The sequence below is a fragment of the Callospermophilus lateralis genome, chromosome 1, assembly GCF_048772815.1.
Source record: "Callospermophilus lateralis isolate mCalLat2 chromosome 1, mCalLat2.hap1, whole genome shotgun sequence".
In the NCBI taxonomy this organism is placed as follows: domain Eukaryota; kingdom Metazoa; phylum Chordata; class Mammalia; order Rodentia; family Sciuridae; genus Callospermophilus; species Callospermophilus lateralis.
In genome coordinates, this window is record NC_135305.1 from 180,300,259 (window position 1) to 180,315,648 (window position 15,390).

Consider the following 15,390-nt stretch of genomic DNA (forward strand, 5'->3'; position numbering starts at 1 on the left):
TATCTTTAAAAGGGCCTCAGGATGTGACTCAATGGTTAAACGCCCCTGGTTCAATTCCCAGTACCAAAACAAAAAAAAAAAAAATCAGGAAACTGGAAATAAAGAATTTAAGACCTGGCAGAGACTACACAGACAGGAAATGGTAAGGCTGAGACTTGAGCAGATACCTGACCTGGGATACTGTTCCTAACTGCCATATTATAATATACATAGTAAAGTTTAGTTGTGGTAGAATAAATTATCAAAGGAACAGATAATTTCAAAAGCAATTTCAGGTTTAGTGGGGGATGGTGTCTTTATAAGGCCCTATGAGGGGTTTATAATGAGTCTGACCTCACTTGCCCTGGATGCCACCCAAGCAGGTGACACCCTCTGTGTTCATTAATCAGGTTTTCATTGCTGTTACAAATTACCTGAGAAAAATAACTTGAAGGAGGAAAGATTTCTTTGGACTCAGTTTCAAAGATTTCAGACCATGGTCAACTGGGTCTATTGCTATGGGCCTGTGGTGAGGGAGAGCATCATGGTGGAGAGAGGGTATGGCAAAACAGAGGTGCTCATCTCATGGTGGCTGGAAAGCAGGGAGAGAGTGCACACACAGGGGGTGCCCCCAGTGACCTATTCCCTCCAGGGAGACCCCACCTCCTACATTTCCACAACTCCAATAATGGCATCAAATTATGAACCCATCAGCTAGGTATGGTGGCACATGCCTGTAATCCCAGCTCCTCAGGGGACCGAAGCAGGAGGATCACAAGTTCAAGGCCAGCAGGGCAACTTAGTGAGAACCTCAGCAACTTAGCAAGACCCTGTCTGGAAAAAAAAAGGACTGGGGATGTACTCAGTGGTAAAGTACCCCTGGATTCAATCCCCAGTACAAAAAAAAATTATAAACCCATCAAAATGGATTAATCCACTGATGAGGTTACAGCCCTCATGCTCTAAACACCTTCGTAAAGTCCCCATCTAGTAACATTGCTGTATTGGGGACTAAGCCTTCAACACAAGAGTCCTTGGGGAATAGTCCAGATCCAAACTGTAACACCCTCAGACCCTGTCAAGGCAACCACTCAGCCCCCTGAACACTCTGAGCCTTGACATGCTAACTTCTGTAAAGGGGCGTATACCATACTATTGTGCCACACCAGTAATGGTAACAACCACAACCACCACTGACTCTGTCTCCCATTTACAGGCAGCAAATCTAAGGCTCTCACCCATCCAGAACACCACAGAGAAGCCAGGATCATACACATTTTACAGACAGCAAATCCAGAGCTCCCAGGAGGCTGTGACTTGCTCATAGTCACTGCACTCAGAGAACTGCAGTTTTCAGATTCTGAGCAGCTGACTATACAGCCTCTGCTTCTCCCCACCACACACTGCTCACCACTTGATTAATCAGACGTTACAAAGATGAGATAAGGACTGTTCTAATTCTTCAAGAGGAAAGTTCTGTATTAATCTCAAGTGTATCAGTATTCATCCAAGTCATTTCCATGGAAGAGGACTTCTAACTCTCCCCAGCTAGAAATGGACACCAACCCTCCCTCTCATTACTCTCCTTGGCTGGTTGCACCAGCATCGACCAACTCTTCTAAGCATCAACCTCCTGCAAGGTACAACTGTTTCCACTGGGAACTGAGCCCTGTTATTCTCCATGTAAAAATCCCTTTTCCCAGGAAGCACCAAGTGTCTGTGAGAATGTGATATAGCCAGAACACTCATGCTGCTGCTGTTGATGCATAAATTGGTTCAACCACCTTGGAAGACTGGCATTTGCTCCTAGGTACATAAATATGTGCACTGGTAGACATGGTCTAGAATGTTCTCAGTAGCACTATGCATACAAGATTTGTTATTAGTATCCTACAGTTTCCATGACAATCACCACAATCTTAGTGACTTAAATCAATACAAACTTATCTTTTTAAAGTTCTGGAGGTCAGAAAGAGACCTAAAATGGGCCAGTAAGGCTGCATTCCTTGGCAACTTCATTCTCATGCATTTTCCAGCCTCTAGAGGCCACTCTGCATTCCTTGGCTTGTGAGAGTTCTTCCCTCTTCAGAACCACAATGCGGCACCTTCAAATCTCCTTCTACTCTCAGCTCTGCTTTAATCATCACATCTAATTCTCTGAACCTGAGCCCCTACATCTCTCTTACGACTACCTTGGTACCTCCAGAATAACCTCCCAGGATAGGATCATTAACTTAATCAAAACTGCGGAGTCCCCTTTGCCATGGAAAGTGGCACAGTCCCAGGTATTAGAAGGGCTAGGCACAGTGGTGCATGCCTATAATCCCAGCAGCTCTGGAGGCTGAGGCAGAAGGATCACAAGTTCAAAGCCATCCTCAGCAACTTGGTGAGGCCCTGAGCAACTTAGCAAGACCCAGTCTCAAAATAAAATATAAAAAGGGCTGGGGATATGGCTCAGTAGTTGAGTACCCCTGGGTTCAATCCCTACTACAGAAAAAAAGTTGGGTACCAGGTATTACAAGGGAATAGACCAAAGATCTTTGGGGAGGTCATTATGTGGTCTACCACATGTCCCAAACTAGAAACTACCCAAATACTCATCAAAAGTAGAATGAATGAAACCAATGGTGGTAACTGACAGCAAGGAGAATGGATGATCTACAACTACATGTGACAACAGATGGCTCTCATGAGACAATGCTGAGCTAAAGACAACAAACCCAAGAATGCACCTGACCAAGTCCTGAATAAGAATAGACAGAAACAAGAAAAACACTCACATTGTTAGTGGTCAGGATGGTCTTTATAGTGGGGACAGTGGGGAGAGGCTAGAAGAGGACACAAAAGGATTCGGGAGGGGGGGCACTGTGAGCTTCTGTTTATTATCTGGGTGCTGCTTACACAGGTACATTCAATTTGTGAAAATCCACCAACCTGTACTGTGACTTGAGCCCTTCTCCATAGAGATGTTGTGCATCAATATGGAGCTTTAAGAATTGGCTCTGCCTCTCTCATCCCATCTCCATTCCACAGACCTGCCTGTGTCATTTCGCCTCTTGAAGAAGTGGATCCCACTTTGCCAACCACTAGCCTGATCTGGAACATTCTCCTGACCCCTGCTGCAGATTCTGACTCTCCTTTATTCCCTTCCTAAAGGAACACCCCACCACTTCAAATACAATCCACACCATTTGGACTTAATTGTGACGGTCACATACCAATTGCTAATATCCTGAAACTCCTTTGTCTCTTATTCCCTAAACAAATGGTAAATGTCTCAAGAGCAGAACATCTCGAGATCTTGTACATTCCATCTCCTCCTGGCTCTGCCTGCACGTGACCTTCTAATGCTAATTAATAATGACTACTATTGCTGACCAACAGCCTTTGTAAAGTACCAGCTATGCATCAGATTCATGTTCTTCATGCATTATCTCACTACTACTATTACTATCAGAGGAAGCAGATGCTATTGTGGTCCCTCTTTCAAACAGGGAGGAGACTGAGACCCAGAATGGCTAAGTAACTTGCTCACCATTCCAGAGCTCATCCTGAGAAGGGCAGAATTTGAACCCATGCTATCTGATTCTAAATCCCATGCTCTTAAGCCAAACTCTATTTTGCTTCTGTAACAACCCCACCCTAATGTGGGGTCAGGCATACAGCTGGTGCTTAGTAAATACTGTGGCATGCTTGATCACCAAAAATATGTACCAATTAAAAAGAAGCCTTCAGAAGTATACAAGTCACAAATCAAGACTCTTCACCAGGGGCTGGGGATGTGGCTCAAGTGGTAGCGTGCTCGCCTGGCATGCATGTGGCCCGGGTTTGATCCTCAGCACCACATACAAACAAAGATGTTGTATCTGCCGAAAACTAAAAAATAAATATTAAAAAATTCTCTCTCTCTCTCTCTCTCTCTCTCTCTCTCTCTCTCTCTCTCTCTCTCTCTCTCAAAAAAAAAAAAAAAGAAAGAAAGAAAAGAAAAAAAGACTCTTCACCAAATCTTTTCATGTTCAGATCTCAAAAGGGGACACACCCTCTGGAGAGATCTGCAAGACTCTGCGAGCTCTGTGCTCTGCAACATGCTTGGCACTCAGGGGGCTTTATAAACATCTATCAGCAAATAATAGTCAGGGTTTGTTCTCAGGCTTTTATCGGAGCAGAAAAAGAGCTGGATACACTTTTTTTTCTCATTGTCTGCCAGCTTCAGGACCAGAGCCAAAATTAGAGCTAACGGCTGGTTAGACAACTTAGGCTGGGACCACAAGGTCCCAAGCCACCTGCTCCAGATGACTTCACCTCCCCTAAGGCCAAGAAACATGACCCAGAGTCCTTGGCTAAAAACAAGGTCACCACCCCTGAGGTCTGCTGTGGCCACTAAACAAAACAAGAGATAACAAATGACATAGGAAACTTTGCTATCCTGGAGACATCATCTTATCCTGGACACAATGCTAGTGGTCATTTCAAGCCCAAGTGTTGCCTTCCCTCAAGGCCTGATGCACAGGGAGTTACCAAAAAGTGTCCTGGCCAATATGGCCCAGCAGTACCTCTGTGTCAGCATGGTGTTTTTTCCAAATATCTACTGATGCCCTTAGGCCAACCACAAGCATCTACCTGGACACAGAAGAAAAGTGCTAGTATCCCAGGAGCAGGTAGATCCCCGAGGAGACACATCCCAGGACATGCAATCAATATGTTCATGAAAGGTGTTCTGGGTACATCAATGACTGCTCAGGGTGAAGTAGGGTGCAGCAGTCAAAACGATAAAGTTGATCTAGATGCATTATCATGACACACTGCTAGATGTATCACTATAGGGAAAAAGAACTACTTAAAGTACAATTATATCTCTATCAGAAGAGAAACCCCACATCATCCTAGATTGTTGCAGGAGGGTGTAGCAATGCACTGGCTTGAGAGCAGACAGTGCACATCAGGCCAGGTTGGTGCCCTGAAACTGGACCAGGTAGGAGTTGTTGTTTTGGTTTTTAGTTTTGTTTTGTTTTTTGGTACCAGGGACCACTGAGCAACATTACCAGCCCTTCTTACATTTTATATTTAGAGACAGGGCCTTGCTGAGTTACTTTCAATTTCACCATTGCTTAAATCGGCTTTGAACTCATGATCCTCCTGCCTCAGCCTCCTGAGCCACTGGAATTACAAGCATGTACCACCGTGCCCAGTGACAAGATGTTTTAAAATTGTTTCTGAGTATTTTTTTTTTTAAATCACCAACCAGGCTAAGTGTGTAGTGCATGCCTGGAATCCCAGCAACTCAGAAGGCTGAGGCAGGAGGATTACAAGTTCAAGGTCAGCCTCAGAAACTTAGTGAGACCCTAAGCAACTTAGCAAGGCCCTGTCTCAAAAAAAAAAAAAATTATAGATAGGTAGGTAGATAGATAGATAGATAGATAGATAGATAGATAGATAGATAGGCTGGGATGTGGCTTAATGGTAGGGTATCCCTAGGTCCCCAGAACACAAAAACAAAAAATCACTGACCATTAACAGCATTATGTGATGAAGCACAGTGAAGGGATGTGCACCTATAAGGTGGGGAAGACCAGGTCAGCCTGAGAAAATTATAGATGGCTTCTCACGGGGGGTAAGGCCTAGGCTGAGTTTTGAAGGTGAATAAAAGCCTGCCAGGCCAATAAGTTAGGGCCACTCTGAATAGAAGGCATGGCATCAACAATGGCATTTTGTAAGCTCAATCACACGTCTCCTCTGGTTTCCCCAGAGTGTCCTGAAGGTGGGCTTTGGTGCCTTCCCTGCACCCTGTTGCACTTCTCCTTTACCCCAATCCCATCACATGTCCCTCCACCTGAACTGGGTTCTATGGCATCCTAACTCTGAGTATGCTGACAAGAGAACACTTGTTGAATGAATGACCAACCTCAGCAAGCTGGACACCTCTCTACTCTAATGAAAGATCATGCAGACCTGCTGTAGAATCAGAATCAAGACACCACAGAGCCAGCACCATATATCTTAAGAAAAAAAGTGGCACTTAAAAAAACACTCCAGAATCACAGAAAAATAAATTTCCAAGAGGTAAAACTACACAGTGCCCACCCAGGCCCATAAGTCACTATCTCCCTAAAGAAAATGACTGCTAGAGACACAAGGACCTGAGGTTCTATATTTCCAAATACAATGTCAAATTGCCCCATGGTGAAGCAGTACCAACAAGCTAATGCCTTATCCTTCTTGCCTTAACAATATTTCCAACTCCACTCCCCCAGGCAGCCTTTATGCTACATGTCTGGCTATCTTGGTGGCTTAATTCCATGGAGAAGCTGAGTGACGGTCCCAGCTCTCGCTATATCTGTGGGCCTGCCACTGTAAGCCTGGCATTCATCGCACACTCATCTGGACATTGTGGGGAGGTTAGGTCAATCCTCGGCCTCATCCCAAGTCTCCAGTCTTTCTAGAGCTCCCAGATCTCAGAACAAAGATTTGGCAGGAATATCACCAGTGATCAACTCCTGCTGCCTCTAGGATGCCTGTATTAGGGCTAAAATATATTCCAATTTCAACCACGGCATTTCATTTCCTGGATGATTTATATGCTGGGGCTCTTGGGTAAATTCTCGAACTATAAAATAGTTCTAGGATTGGGGATGTTGCGCAATAGTAGAGTGCATGCTGAGCATGTACAAGGCCCTGTGTTCAATCCCTGCATCCAAAGGAGTAAAATAGTTGAGCACAATGGCATGTACTTGTAGTCCCAGTTCCTTGAGAGGTTGAAGCAAAAGGATTTGATGAGTCCAGGAGTTCAAAGCCAGCCTTGAAAACACAGGAGGGACCCATCTCAAATCCATAAATCATTTGTTTCAATGAAACAAAAAAGTTTGAAAAACCTTTCCATAAAAAAACCATTACCATCTGTCTGGCTTTATAAGTCTTTCTAGGAAAGTCCTTAGTGGATACTCAGTACATTTTTTTTTTTTTGGCAGTACTGGGGATTGAACCCAGGACCTTATACTTGGTAGGCAAGTGCTCTACCATTGAGCTACATTCTAGTCCCTCAGTATTTTTTTTTTTTTTTTTTTTTGGATGGACAGAAAGCACACCCGTGGATTCTGTGGATTCATGGAGGGTGCAAAGGGAGGAGGGAGTGAGGCATGTTGAGTCAGGGCAAGTCTAGTGTCTCCCATTCTGTAAAGCTTGCTGAGAGTTGGATGCTGACCCAGCAAGGTCTCATTTAAGGAAGGATACACAGGCTGCCCAGCTGCTGCCATCATAGGCAATTGTGCTGGGAGCTTTACCATTGCTCCAGGCACCTGCTGAGGCTTCAAATGCTCCATCCCACTCACTCCTCTCAGCAGCATCACATAGCACAGGCTCATCTCCTTGCAGAAGAAGACACTGAGGCACAAAGGGCACAGACAGTCCACAAAGCTAGTGAGGGGAAGAGGCAGGGCAGAAACATGAAAACCAAGGACTCTTGTCTCTGTAACTGAAGCCTTGAGCAAAAGGGCACACATGCAAAATGACCCTAGAACAGGTCTCATGCCAATTTTTCTAGCTGTGGTTAAAACTGGATCCCCTGGTAAGGAAAGATTTTCTTACCTGATGCTTCACCCACTTGGGTATTTGTTCAAATGAGCTTCCCAGAACCGATTCACATACAGCATGCTAACTCAGCTAGGGTTGGCAGCCCAGTTCATGTAAGTACAGTACACCTCATGCCAAAGAGTACTTCAAAATGACACACACAGACACAGACACACCAGGTGAGCTCTCTTAGAAGCCCAGTTACAAGTAATGTTTCATGAAATTGTAGCCAGATAACCACACTTGGAGACAATTTAAAACTCACTGAAATCTATGGGATTCTAGTTAAGCAGCATGAACAACCAAAATCTATCAAGGACCTTTTCTGAGCTGCTATGGTCATACAAGAGCCCTATGAAATGCACTGTTATCCACACGCTACAGAGAAGGAAATGAGCTCCAGCCTAAGAAGTGTGGCCAAGCTCCAGCAGCTGGAACTGGACAATGGAGATGAACAGCTAAATCTGTTCAATTCCTGGGTTCAGGCCTTCCAAACTTGTAATACTCCATATGTTCTGCACCTAAGAAAAATATACAGCCTGACTCCTGCACAAAATAAAACTCTCTGGTTATGTCTCTGTGCTATGACCCAAAAGCAGCTAAAAAAGCAGCTTAAAAAAAAAATACTGCAAAGGGAAGGATTCCAGTATCTTCTGACACTGAAGAGAAAATTCTAAAGTTAGCAGGGAAAATCCTACATAGTTCAAAATTTCCCTGGAAAACCCCTCAGGAAGGTGTATTGTAGAGAGCAGCTCTCCTTCACCAGCATGGCCAGCTTCTCCTTAGTGCTGGAGCAGGTGGCTGTGTGCTTAACTGCACACCAGGAAAGTCAGTAGTCAGAATAAAAAGAGAATTCAGGCCCAGAACTCCCAGACTCACACACAGAGCTGTGCCACACTGGAGCACTGGGAATGGGGACCCAGCTTGGGGGACCCTCATCACCCTTAATCCCCCCCCTAATCTCCCACTGTCTCCAAACATACCCTCTTTAAGTGGAACAGTAAGATTAAATGGCTGCTCCTGTTTTTTTTTTCCCTAAGAGCTTCTAGTCAAGTGAATGAATTAAATACAAAAGAAATATGATTCTATGATATCATAATTTCATGTTGGTGTGATTTTACAAAAAGTACGAAAAAATCCATATTATAAAACAATTGACAATACAGACAACCAAAGAAGGTCTTGAATTCTAAAGTTAACTATTGGGACTCAAATTTGACTTCTGCCTTGAAAAGGACTAGAAAATCTTAAAAAGGACCTCTTTGTGCCTCAGTTTCCCCAACTAAAAAATGGAATCTACCTGTGGAACTTTTGTGGGTATACAAGGAAACAGGACAAGCAAGGAAACAGAGCAGCACAATACCTAACAAGCGCTAGACCCCCTCTCCCTTTATAATAACAGATGAGGAGGGAGAGCATCTGGGCAAGACTAAGCAGCTTGTTAGAGGTCCCTGCAACAAGGCAGGGAGTTCCAGACAAGTTTTGGGGAGCTGGATATAGACAAAGATCTCTGCTGGAAAAAGCAAGCTCAGAGCAACTGGGTTAAAGAGCCCAGGAGGTAGAATCTGATGCTTTCTCTGGGATGCTGTGCAAACAAGAGGGTGAGAAGAAGGCAAGGAAAAGCTTCCAGAGGATGAACAGCACCCAGTAAAAAAACATGACAGACCCACCCACAAGGCAAGACTGTATAGGCACTGCATTCTCCAGAGGCAGTAAACCAGCCATCCCTACCATAGTCCCTAAAAGAATACCTAGAATGACAATAACTCTCCATGAGCCTTTAAGCACTTCAGCCCTTCCTGCTGGCCCAGGCACAAATAGGCCTTCAGCCCATCCTGGAACCTCCTCCTATATATCCCACACTACTTGCCCCCAGCTCTACATCCCCTCCATCCCCAGCAACTCTGCGCTCCAAGACCTGAATCTTACAAGATCCCTCCAGGATTCCAGATCCCAAAAGACACTCATCCACGATACACATAATAAGTAACAATGACTTATGGACATCCTGGAGCTTGGCCAGCCAAGCCAAGTGTCCAGCATCTGCCTCCCTTCTGCCAGCTGCTGAGCCTTTGTCTACTATTCTGGTGAAGGAGAATTAACCAGGAGGCACTGCTCTTACCTTGATGAAACCTGTCTCACTTGGTACATTGGCATGTGCCAAGAACTGAATATATCTTCCACAGAACACCTCTGCAAACTTGCAAGAGCTGGAGGGACAGGGTAAAGGAGATTCTTCGATTTTGGTTGTGATCATTCCTTTGTATGGAAATGGGTAGAAGCTTCCAGAGGCTTGTGGAAGCTTCCAGAGGCAAAGCCTGGGCTCTGAGCCTTGCACTCTTGCTAGGGTATGAACAGTGATTTCCCATTGCCTCCTTCCCAAGGCACTGGCAGAGAGAACATAAACCAAAGCAAATTTGGGAGAATGGGTCCCCCAATGGTTGGAGCACTAGCTAGGCTCAAGATATCTGCCCCTGTGTAATTAGTGGTGGCAGCAGAGACACTCAGGATCAGACAACCCAAGTATTTTGATTCCTGATCGTTGCAGGAGGGGCCAGCCACTGCCACTGCCCAGGAACCTTGCCTGGTGAACTGGCAACAAAAAAATCAACCTTACCCATTGTGACGGGACATGCCAGAGCCTGTGATTTGAGGACAGGAGCCTTGCATTTCCATGACAAAGTCACAGGGTGCCAGAGCCAACATTCAGTGCCGACAGTTGCCCTGACATGACAAGGCAAAGAATTATGCTCAGCTGCAGCTGGGCCCTCTGAATCAGATTCACCAAGCCTGGGCCTGGGAACCTAACTTTTAAGCTCCTTTCCAGGCAACTGAGGCAGTCAGCCCAGCACTACTCTGCAAAATGAATCAGTCCAGCCTGCTGAGTTTATCCACACAGTTGTTGATGGTTCACGTGTTCCAGGGTGGTCCATGAATGTGGCTTGGAGAAGAGTCAGCTTCTGCTCTGCAGGCTGCAGAAAGTTAGAGGCAGCTGGGCTCACCTGGGATCATCTAAGAAATGTACATGTCTAGGCTCCACCATCTGGGATTTGATTTCTGAGGGACTCAGAATCCAGAGGGAAAACAAAAGCAATGCCTAACAAAAAGGGAACTTGGACACTTATGGCTAGGGAGACAATTCCCACAGAGAAGCTATGTCTATGGAGGTAGAGTGTGGTTTCACAGCATCAGGGAAAGACTTGCACTTACCCAGAACCCCTATGTGCAGCCATGGGCTGCTGTTAGCACTGCTCATATTTGCAACATCCCCTTGAGGGATTATTCAGGGTTATGACATTCCCTGCCCAGATGCTGGCATCAACAAGTACTAGGGCTGGGATTCAAACCTGGGCAGCTTAAGCACTTGCTCCTTCTGTTTTCCTCCTTTTCTGGAGTCCCAGGCTCAGGGAAAAACATCTCTATCCACCCAGATTTTTTTAATTTATTATTATTATTATTATTATTATTATTATTATTATTATTTGGGGGGGGGTACTTGGGATTGAACCCAGGGGTGCTTACCCATTGAGCATTATATCCCCAGCCTTTTTGCATTTTATTTAAAGACAGGATCTCACTGAATTGCTTAGGGCCTCACTAAGTTGCTGAAGCTGACTTTGAACTCATGATCCTCCTGCCTTGACCTCCTGACCCACTGGGATTACAGGTGTGCACCACCATGCCCAACCACCCAGCTTTTTTAATCCAGGTGCCCTTGACCCCTCATTCACCTTACCCCTTTGTCCAATCAACAACTAAGGTCTAACCCTTCTTCCACCATCCCTTTCTCTCTAACTCCTCCTATAACGCCTTCTTCAATATGACTTGGGATATGTAAAATACAAGCTCAGCCAGATAACAAGTCACTCTGGCTCCACCTCCATAAAGTCTTCCCACAGTATTCTGAAGATACAAATCTTCCTCCCAAGTCTGCCTTGGGGGCCTTTCCACAGGCTGTTCTCTTTCCTTAAAAGCTGTTCTCAGAGCCTCTCAGCTCGGGGCCTGCAGCAACCTCATGGGGATGACATAACCAAGATGGGTCTCCTGTTTCCCTGGAAGATAGGGCCACAGAGTTGGAAGTGGGGGAAAGGCCAGGGAGTTAGCCGCTGGGCAGACAGGCTGGAGTCAGATTGAGAAGGGAAGGCTACAAACTCCACGATATGGACATAAGCCTGTGGAATATAATGGCTGTGGATAACCATGCATCATGGGGGCAGCATGGAAACTCTTAGGAGCAAAAAAAGTAGTATGTATTTGTGCATGTCAGTGGAAAGGGTCTGAAGTCTCATATGTTCATTGAAGGTCACTGTAACTCAAGCCATTTTCTTAGTGATTATGCAAGCAAATTCACATTCACACACTATTGGTAGAAATGTTAATTTTATTCATCTCTTTGAAAGGTCATCTGCCAATAGCTCCCTCAATTTTAAATCTGCATGTGCTTTAACCCAGCAGTTTTAAGTCAATCAGTGATACTCAATGTAGCATCCTTTCAAATTAGCAAAAGGAAGAAGTGGCCAAAATGGCTACCTGAAAAATAAATTATGACAGGTGGGTCCACAATCCCTGTTGTTCCTGAGAACCCAGCCATTATGGCTCTAGAACCTACACTCTTAACCCTATGTTTTCCATCTTCTCTAGATAAAGTGAAAGAACATAAATAAAAGCCACACCATGGGGCTGGGGCTGGGTCTGTAGCTCAGTGGCAAAGTGCTTGCCTATCCTGTGTGAGGCACTGGGTTTGATCCTTAGTACCACATAAAAATAAATAAATGAATAAATAAAATATTTTTTTAAAAAGCCACACCATGCTTACATTCAGATCCATAACCAGGGCACAAATACTGTCCCGTGGCAACCAGCACAGCGACCTGGAAAGGAAGCATGTTCTTTTCCCAAGAAAGGACACCCAGCAAGAACACCCAAACACATGGCCAGAGACCATGTGTAGCACACACCATGCCCCAGGGCACCATGGTCTATCCAGCTTGGGGTCTGCCCCAGCAAACTGACAAGTCCACCCAGGACCATCTATATACAGGCTTTAATTTGTACTGATGATCAGCCCAGGGTGTGGGAGCAGGGTGATATGCTTAGGCAGAGGTAGGTTTGTCTCCTCACTGGATCCTGTAATGCCTACTGCCACTGCAATTCATCCTCAGCTTTGTATAAAACTGGCCACCCAACAGACTGCCACTCAATCCAGGCTGGGCCAGGGAACTCTGGAAGGTGCACCAAACAGATGCACCTTTACTGGAGATAGCACCAGAATCAGGAAGGGCCACACTCCCTCCCAGCGCTGCCTTTCTTCAAGGTAAGGATCATGCCAGGGACCAGTGGCAGCTAGTGCTCACATGCCACAGGATATAAGGATGAGGGGAGTGAGGGTGGGGAGGGGTGCCCAGGAGAAATCATTGCTGCCAGCAACTGGGGCAGGGAGGGGCCCTGAAGCAGGGAGGTGCCTGGCCTTGTACCAGTTTCCACTTCACCTTTCTCTCTGGCCTGCCCTGCCCTCTGGTTTTGTTTCACCTCTCCAGCCTTAATCAAAGGACTTAATTCAAGGATTCTGCAAAAGGCCTCCTGTGTTCCTTTTTCCAATATATACCTCAAAAACCAAAGTGCACAAATCTTAAGTATACAACTTTATAGCATTCTTTATACCCCCATGTAATTACCAATCAAATCAAAACATAAAACATTGCCAGCCCCTAGAAAGAAAGCCTCCTCTGGCCCCTTCCTGATTAAAGCCCTACCCAAAGGTAACCAGGACCCTGACTTGTAATAGCATGGATAGTTTTGCCTGTGTTGAATGAAATATGTATACATGAAATCAGGCTGCATGGACTCCATCCCTGGCTTCTTACATTCATCACTGTCATGTGTTCATCTGTGTTGTAGTGTGTAGCAGTAGTTCCCTTTCTCATCATTGATTATATTTCATTGCATGAGTACATTACAATTTGCTTATTCATATGGCCATGGGTGGACTGGGTTGTCCTCATTATTTTTTGATAATGATGAATAAAGCTTCTATGAGCATTTATGTACAAATCTTTTGGTGCTCACACATTTCTCTTGGTTTGCATCTAAGAGTAGAATTGCTACAGTGTAGGTAAGTGTACGTTTAGTTTAAGTAGCTACTGTCAAAATGAAATTCCAAACTTGTTGTACCAACTCCCACTCCCACTAGCAACATGTGTGAGTTTCAGTTCCTCCATATTTTCACCCACACTTTGATCGTCTTTCTCGTTTTACCCATTTTGATGAGTATGTAGTGGTATTTTGTTGTCATTTTTCTGGAGACTACTGAAGTTAAGTATCTTTCCATATGTTTAGATGTTGTTTGACTATTTCTTGGTGATACACTTGCTCAAGTCTTTTGTCTTTTTTCCAAATTAAGTTACCTCTTCATTATTGGTTTGTAGAAGTTCTTTACAAAATATTCTGGATATGAAGCTTTTCTTAGGTATAAGTATCTTCTCCCAAACTTCAGCTTGCCTTTTCTCTCTTAATGATATCTTTCTTTAATTTTTTTTTGAAATTTGTTTTTTTAGTTGTAGATGGACACAGCACATTTATTTTATTTATTTTTATGTGGTGCTGGGTATTGAACCCAGTGCCTCACACATGCCAGTGGAGTGCTGTACCACTGAGCCACATCCCCAGCCCTAATGATATCTTTAAAAAAAAAATAATATATATATATATATATATATATATATATATATATTTAGTTGTAGATGGACACCATACCTTTATTTTATTTATTTATCTTTTATGTGGTGCTGAGGATCAAACCCAGTGCCTCACATGTGCCAGGCAAGTGCTCTACCACTGATGACAATTCTTATTTATTTGGCGCTAGGGATTGAACCCAAGGTCTCATGCATGCTAAAGACACAAGCTCTTTCACCAAGCTACACACCAGTTATTAATTTCAATGAAGCCTCACTTAGAAGCTTTTCCCTTTCTAGTAGTACTTTTGCATCTTGTTTAAAACATCTGTGCCTATGGGGCTGGGGATGAAGCTCAGTGGTAGAGTGTGCTTAGCATGTACAGGGCCCTGGGTTCAATCTTCAGCATCACCAAAACAAAGCCAAAACAAACAAACAAAAATCCCCAAGGTATCTTATCTATGCCTCACAAAATTTCATATAGATATGCTTCTCTATTATCTTCCAGAAGCTCTATGGATTTGCCTTTCTCATTTAGATCCTCAACAGCTTTGGGTGATTTTTGTGTATGGTGTGAGGTAGAAGTAGCTGGTTGATACTTTTAAGGTAAATTTCTGTTGGCAGCAATTACAAGCCAGGCACACAAAAAGACCAATGTCTATCACTCCCAGAGGATGATGTAGGTTCCCCTACAACCTAGTTCTTCAAACTTTCCAGAAATGTCTAGCTTCACGTCACTCCCTGAAGCACAACAGAATTCAGACATGCACGTCCCTATTGTTTGAGAGAATGCTGGAACACAAACTACATACAAAGCACTACCAACTATATAGAGCTTTGTCTTCCCATAAGCCCATTTTGAAAACTGAAGGTAAGTCAAAATTCTCTCAAGATGTAATATGATAAAGTAGGAACATGCACAGGGACAATGTAAGGCAGCTCCTGGCTGAGATCTGATGAACACCCACTAGGTCCTTCCTAGACTGGGAGTCAAGGAGGCACGCAGAGCCCCAGGTCACCGTGCTCAAAGCCTGGGGAAGTGATCAATAAAAATGGAAGGGAAGAAAGTGAGCAGGCAGAGGTGCTCATGAAAAGGCCTGTGTCATAAGATGTGAGTCAAAGCCTGAGCATGGGAAGGAGCTGCCCCTGAGAAGAGAAGGGCTGGGGTGTT

The 15,390-nt window shown here is 44.5% G+C and overlaps 1 protein-coding gene across 4 annotated transcripts in view; it reads right to left on the reverse strand.

The window, feature by feature from the left end:
• Nucleotides 1–15,390, reverse strand: part of Arhgef3 (Rho guanine nucleotide exchange factor 3) — a 312,562-nt gene that overhangs the window by 277,581 nt on the left and 19,591 nt on the right. For 2 of the 4 annotated variants that reach the window (XM_076868343.1, XM_076868311.1), the window contains exon 1: nucleotides 10,163–10,227. The exons of the other annotated variants lie outside the window; for them this stretch is intronic. In XM_076868343.1, the coding sequence (XP_076724458.1) occupies nucleotides 10,163–10,221 (59 nt within the window). In that variant the 5' untranslated portion in view covers nucleotides 10,222–10,227. Of the gene's footprint in view, nucleotides 1–10,162; nucleotides 10,228–15,390 lie in introns of those variants that run through there. 4 annotated transcript variants of the gene reach the window in all.